Raw genomic sequence first — 7,219 nt, 5'->3', positions numbered from 1 at the left:
TGAACCGTGGCAGAGGGGACCCTGCAGGGCAGAGCTTTCTACTTGGGAGGCATTGTGGACCACTGGAGAGCCCCCCTACCTGCCTCAGCCTGCACAAACAGACACACAGCTCTCGTTCCTGCTCTCCCTTCCTAACATCAGGACAAGCCTCCCACAGTGAAGAGGTGCCGCTGTCAAGAGCACATGCTACACGCTCGGTCTAATGCCCACTTTAACCCCACACTGACAACAAAGGACATTTTAAAATCTGAGCATGCCTGAATTTCTTTTCCCTTCACAGAAGGCTGGACAACTGCAGTCATGCAGCATGCAAACTCAAACTCAGCAAACCCCTTCCACCATCTCTGGAGGGGTCAGCTTTTACAGGATAGAGTCCCGACCCTCCCGCTCGCTCAGACAGCCCCCCCTCCCGGGTCGGGCCTTACCTTCTGCAGCCACTGTGTGTTGTTCTCCATGGCGCTCTCCAGGTGCTGCAGCTTCTGCACCGACCACTCGTTCTCCGCTGGGGGGGCGTCTCTCTGAACCACGTTGATGTTGCCATACAGGTCCGGAGCCCCGCGGCAGCTGTCTGCCTCAGGCAGGATGAAGGTGTAGCTGCAGTGGCCGTGCTGGACCCTGTGGAGCCGTCTGCGCCCCTCGGCTCCACGCCGCTGGCCCCCACCTCCGGCCGAGCCTCCGGCCACACTGACCACCAGCAGCCCCAGTCCCAACACGCTCAGCTGCATCGCTGCTCTGCTCAGCTGCGTCTCCGGGGCTGACTGCAGTGTCTAGGTGTCCTTCATCTGCAGAGGGTCTGCAATACAAGATTCTGCATGCTTTCAGGTCCCAAGCTATTCAGATCTCTTTTTGCTCTCTCCTTTTTGTTAAAAACTAGAAACGATTTTTTAGCAAAAACTTTTTGCTAAAAACTCCTTATAATTTTCTTTCTTTAGCACAGTGTTTAAGCCTGAGACCTTTCTCTCCGGGGATGGAGTGTCTCTCTAAGTCTCCCTGGCCCGAATCCGTGTGTGAGAGCCAGACTGAGCAGAGTCTACAGTGACCCATGGGTAGCCACAGAGAAGGAGCTGAAATTCTGAGTCCCTCTGTCTTCACCAAAAAAACCCCACTTCCCTCCCATCCCACTCCAGTGGGTCGAGTTTCACAGATGACCAAAATGAAAAAGCACTGCCCCCTTATCAGGAGGGCGGGGAAATCTGCTATCAGCCCTCTCTGTCCATCGCAGGGTCAGGAGCAGACAGCCCGCTTTCCTGCTTTCCACTGTGTTTCCTTACCTTGTATAAAACAAAATAAGCTTATCAAGCTGATGAAGCACAGATGTAGTGAAAGAAAGATGCAGAAAACAAAAAAAAAAACAAAGGAGACATGAAAGAAATGAGCTGGTATTGCTTATAAAATCCACAGTAACATGTCGGAAAAGTTTTTCTTCTGAGCCAGACAGAATTTGATTTTGATTTGTCCCTGTCATGCCTTGTTCTGAGAGATTTTCAGTTCATTATGTTGGCTGTTTAGTCAGTTATTTACATGGAAGCTTCTTTTTAATGCTAATAGAGCTCTAGTTTGGCCCCTGTCATGGCATCTTTTACATGCTCATTTTTAACAAAGCCCCTGTTAAAGCTTATCGAGTTTTCACTTCAGATGAGTGATCCAGTTTTCTAAAACTGCTCGAGCTAATCATGTCAAATGTAATGAAGACATGATCACATAGAGCACCTGCAAAAAAAACAAATGATAGCTTTAAAAGAAGGAGGGTAAACACAGGCTTCCTTGAGGCACTCAAATTGGAGTTTTAAGCAGCGGGTTTTTGTAGACACTGAAACATGCGAACTGACAGATGACTGAATGAAACAGGAGGAGAACACAGTGCAGGTGATCCTGAGATCACTGAGCTACTAACCAACAAACTAGAAGGGCCCATCTCCTATATCTCTAGCCTGTTATTGTGTGTTCTTACCACAAACAAAGACCTGTTCTTCTCTCATTTTCCTGCTGTTGATACTGCCTGTGTAACGGGCTTGATAGCTCAGATAAGACCTGCTACTTTTGTCCTTGAGCCTATTCCTACAATCCTCCTGAAAACTAAACTACTTCTCTGCTTTTCATCCGTTTGTTACCGACATGGCCTTACTCTTGTAGGCTTGTACTCATTTGTTTTATTTCCAACATGCATTTTGTAACAAGTTCTGGAATTTCTGGAACAAGTTAAATTACAGTTGATGTCTCTAAACCTTTCCTGTCAGAGCTTAAACAGAGCTGCAGCACTGAAACCCCTGTTAAGCCATACGTGGCTTCTGACTCTGGGTCCCTTAGTACCCTCCTGCTCCTGGACTTACTGTAGGTGTCATTTACAGCATTCTGCTAGGCAACGTGGAAAACTGGGATCACTGGCTCTGCCCTTCATTGATTTGGCTTCTATTTGATTGTTTTACATCCCCTCTGTGCTCTAGGTGTTCCCAGGGTCCTGCTCCAGGTCCTGTACTGATAGGATCCACATGGTGCCTCTTAGTCAGATTGTTTGACATCATGAACTTGGGTTTCACTGCTAATCTGATGACACCCAGGTTTATTTGAAGACCAAATCAGATCTCAATTCCCTCACCTTACAGGTGCCTGTCTTATATGGGGATCTGAATCACAAGAGTCACAAGATTCATTGCTGGCAAACAAGGCATATGAATGAGCAGGAGGAGGAACTAAATAACTAACAGACATAATCAACTGACATACAGCAAATTTGTATTTTACAATACAAATCCCCATCTATTGTAAATATTGTAAGTGATGTCTTTATCTCACCTGTAATGTTCTAATCAGGAGAGCGGAGCGGTGGCTCTGTGGCTAAGGATCTGTGCCTGTGACTGGAAGGTTGCAGGTTCAACTCCTGTGGCCGGCAGAGGAATCCTACTCCGTTGGGCCCCTGAGCAAGGCCCTTAACCCTAACTGCTCCAGGGGCGCCGTACAATGGCCGACCCTGCGCTCTGACCCCAAGCTTCTCTCCCTGTCTGTGTGTCTGTGTCTCCATGGAGAAAAGCTGGGGTATGCGAAAAGATGAATTCCTAATGCAAGAAATTGTATAGGGCTAATAAAGAAACATTATCATTATCATAGAGTGAGTCTTTTGGGTTGTTGGTGCTACAGAGCTTCTGAACAAGTGGATCTGTAATTGGCCAGATCTGAACAATTGGGAAGAACATTGTGTGTTTAAATGTGCTGTGATTGGCTTAATCTGAACAAGTGGGAGGAACCTTGTGTGGTTAAATGTGCTGTAATTGGCTGAACCTTAACAAGTTAATAGTTAAGTGGAACTAGTTAGTTGTTTAGTAGATGATGTTAGTAGTTAATGGGTTTTCAACAGTCAGTTGGTGGTGTAAACCTTGGCAGAAGATGCTTGATATTTAGAGGCTACCTGTAAAATGAGTGTTGATTTTGATGTGTGATTCTACAATGCTTGATATACAGGGGGAGACCAAGTGATTTCGATAATATACAACCATATTTTACCATTGTGAAAGCAATCCTATTTAATCTTTTACCAATCAGACCATGAATACCCAGGCCTTTCACAGCTGGTGCTTGCTCTTAGCTCAGGACCGGCTGGGTTTGGGTGGACAGATACTGTAGGCAGACAGAGCCAGTTGGCAACGTTGGTGCTTCAAAGACAGATACTGTACCAGGGGCTCGTCTGATACTGCATTGATACAGATGGAATAATTATTGATGCATTTAATAAAAATTGGCAAGCACTGCTGTGAAGGTTTATATTAAGACAGCGTCCAGCCTGGTGCTGTGGTGGAAGCTGTGTTTGGCTGAATGGCCCAATATCCTTGTATATCACCCTGAGTCTGAGACAGAGACGCAGAGCTCCGAGCTGCAGTGTGCTGGGAGCCTGAGTCACTGCTCATTTCATTGCCAGCTTCAGTTAAAAAGAAACATGCTTTAATTGTCTTTCTGACTAATCTCCAAACCGCTTCATTCATTTGGCTTGTTCATTGAGCTTGAGCCCTCTGTGTCTACAAGGGACCTTCTATCCCCAGATTGCAACACTGCCATTATCAGTTCACTTCTTTCCAGTTCACATCACTGGAGAGATACTGTCCAAGAGGAAGGAAAACACGAAACACTGATTGCATTTCGGAAAATTAATCTTAGTAAGCAAAAGGTTAAGGCACAAGAATGCTACTTTTTTAAGACAGAAATCTTTCTAGGATGGCTGCTTCATCCCGGATTCTCAGCAGCATACTTCAAAAAACTCCTCACAGATGCGATGGGAATTCTGGGATGTTAAGAAGAAGACAGATGCTGACCTTTGCTGCTGCAGGCCTGGGCAGAGGCTGGCAGATGTCAGGCTGAAGACTAATATTCAGAGATTATCTGTCGGTTTGCTCATTCAGGGACAGAAAATTAATAGCCTGCAAAAAGGTACAGTAGCTGCTGAAAGGCTGCCTGACTTGCATTTGTTTCATTTTTATGCGTGACTTACAAAGCAATTTTGTATTGTTTAAAAATATAATTTACCTCCTTCCCTAATTAAAACCTCAAAGTTGTGATTTTATTTAAAGTACATTTAACCTCAGTTCCTAACGTTTCCCCTTTGATATTGCAAAATATATTTTTTAAACATTCCAGAAGTATTTTAAATAACAGTATTAAATAACAATGTTCCAGTAGTATTTTAAGGAAGTACCCTAGCCCTCTCCCTGTTCTGATCCCCTCATCAGCAGCTGTTAAGACTTCTTCCTCTTTGTCTCTAGCTTGTCCACTGTCTGATCAGGAAACACAGACAGTGCTCACGTCAGAATCCGAGTGATTGTACGTCTGTCCACCTGCAAAAACACAGATGGTAGAAATGTAATGCAGATGTTGGTGATGATCCCTTTGCCTTTCTCTCCCATCCCCGGTCAAATGTCTCCTCCACTCTTGTCTGGATTAAAATAGTCTTAGCTCCTGCAACAAAAATGCTAAATCACTTCAGCAAATGTTTGATTTGGGTTATGATAATGTTTTTCCAGGCGATAAGTTATCACTGCTAAAACATTCCTTGAGTGAGCTGAAAATGGCTCCGAGCAGATGTCTTCCACGTCTAGCCGAGGAGAAGCTGTGTGGGTCACCGATGCGCCATGTCTGAACTGCAGGTTTCCTCTAGGGCTCCCTGTGTCACCCTGACCTGCTCATGAAAGATGCCAAGCTGAACACCCAAGATGTAGAATCCCTGGCTACTAGTCTGTTTGTATGTAATAGCATGTGTAAAAAGGCACAATTCCATCGTGTCCAGTGGGTCTGAACCACAAGATCTAGAAAGAGCAGCAGGGGTGCTGACCTTTAACCTTTCTGAATGAGAATCCATAAAGCTGTACTCTGTGCCCTAGAACTTTGCAGGCATGATGTAGAACCAATCACAGTGTGAATTTGTGTATTATTTGTATCAGGGCCGGCCCAACCTAATGCAGGACCTTTACATGACTCTTGGTCATAAAACTAGTCCTGTTCTCAGTCCATTTTCATCAGAATTGCTCCCACGTTTCATAAAACCAGGCTCTTCTTTAAATGTGTTGTTCATGCCTCTTCTAGACAGTCGAGCAGGTTAATTCCACAGCCCCCACAGAGAAGAGAAGAGGACGCGAAAGGCTATTCTGTTTCAGAAGAAGATTCTGTTTCTGTTTCATGATCCCAGCTAGGTGATGATAAAGGTCTTCGTCTCTCACCCGGCAGAAACGCCAAGCTGCAGAAACCCAGCCAACACACACATATATATTTACAAAATAAAAACGTCTTCTCCAAGTGGGTCTGACTCCGTTTGGAGAGAATGTGAGAACAGTCCCTCACATTGCAGCTGCCCAGGGCCACGACCTGCAATGAGCCTGTCACCAGAGCCTGACAGGAAGGGAGAACAGGGGGTTTATGTCACAACAGACTGAGCCCCACTATAGGAGCGTTAGAGGTACAGGGGGTAACAATCAAGAGCAATATACGCTCCTAAAGTGAAGCAGGAAGTACAGCAAAAACCATACACTAGACAAGACTAGAAAGACTAGAAAGAAGTTTCAGATTTGGGGTTTATTTGTTGCTGTGAGGGTTAAAATGGAGGAATCAGGCCTTTTGAGAGCACACTTTATGAAACTGGCAGGAGGGACTAAAAAGATATGTGTGATTTCATGAAGGATGTCAGACACTAAGATGTTTATTACAAAACTGTTTAAAATCACTGGTGTCAAATCTATTAAGAAATATGCCCACATGAAGACCTGTCTTCTACATATGTGATTAGCCAACCCTTGGGGAAGTAGAAGTCCACACACCTCAGCCTGGAGGTGTGATCTTCCATTAAAGAGAAAGAACAAAAGAAATGAGCTTGCTGACAGGAATCCTTTCACTGGATTAACACAGGGATAATTTACTATTAGCCATGACAGATGTGTGCCACTCCCCCCCCAGTCAGGGTTGAACAACCTACTGGACAAGTCCTCCCGTTTCTGTCCTGAGTGACTGATACTCCTGCTTTAGCAGTGTCTGGTCTGGAGTTTCCTTGACTCTGCAAAACCCGTGCTGAGGGTCACCTGGTTTAGGAACTGGGAAAGTCCGGAAAAGAAAGTCCTAGATTACTGCCCAGGTTATTGCTCCATCAAACAACCTGAATTCTTTGAGCAGCAGGAAAACAAAACTGACTGCATTTGCTTAAAATTCTGCTGAATTCTCTGCTGTAATCTTGCCGATTTCTGTCTCTAGGAATGTCTGTGGGGAGGTTGCTTCCTCAGAAGAGAAACGCCACTCCGTACTAACACACGGCCTCCTGTCTGAATTCTAATCCTGATAAGAAGAAACTACACCAAATTGGGGGAAATAAAAACGAAACACTACATAGCAGCACAGAATTCAGAAACAGTTTTTGTTGCATTTGTATTCAGACATTTGAGCATTGCTTTTGCACAGCAATGCTCTGAAACAACAAGTAAAAACCCCTAGAGAGCTGAGCATGGGGATGTGCCCACAGGAGCTGTCTGGAGGATTGAGATCTTCTCAAAGGTATTTCTATTTCTCAGAAGTGCTGCCCCATTGAAGCTCATGACAATGTTACTGCAGCTATGTCAACACCATAAATGTGCCTGTATCAGCTGAGGGGCTGTGGTGAGGCTGGGGTGTGTGTTTCTCTGAGAGGCCGGGGTGAGGCTGGGGTGAGGCTGGGGTGTGTGTGTTTCTCGGTGAGGCTGGGGTGAGACTGGGGTGG

At 45.3% G+C, this 7,219-nt stretch overlaps 1 protein-coding gene across 1 annotated transcript in view; it reads right to left on the bottom strand.

Moving 5' to 3' along the window:
- angpt4 (angiopoietin 4) overlaps window positions 1-1,096 on the bottom strand; it is a 33,729-nt gene extending 32,633 nt beyond the window's left edge. Inside the window, exon 1 of the mRNA XM_088607950.1 lies at window positions 426-1,096. Coding sequence (XP_088464076.1) covers window positions 426-725 — 300 coding nt within the window. The 5' untranslated portion in view covers window positions 726-1,096. The remainder of the gene's footprint in view (window positions 1-425) is intronic.
- Between the last annotated feature and the right edge of the window lie 6,123 nt (window positions 1,097-7,219).

The sequence above is a fragment of the Lepisosteus platostomus genome, chromosome 15, assembly GCF_059453375.1.
Source record: "Lepisosteus platostomus isolate fLepPlt1 chromosome 15, fLepPlt1.hap1, whole genome shotgun sequence".
NCBI classification, from domain to species: domain Eukaryota; kingdom Metazoa; phylum Chordata; class Actinopteri; order Semionotiformes; family Lepisosteidae; genus Lepisosteus; species Lepisosteus platostomus.
This window is presented reverse-complemented; position numbering and strand designations above follow the sequence as displayed.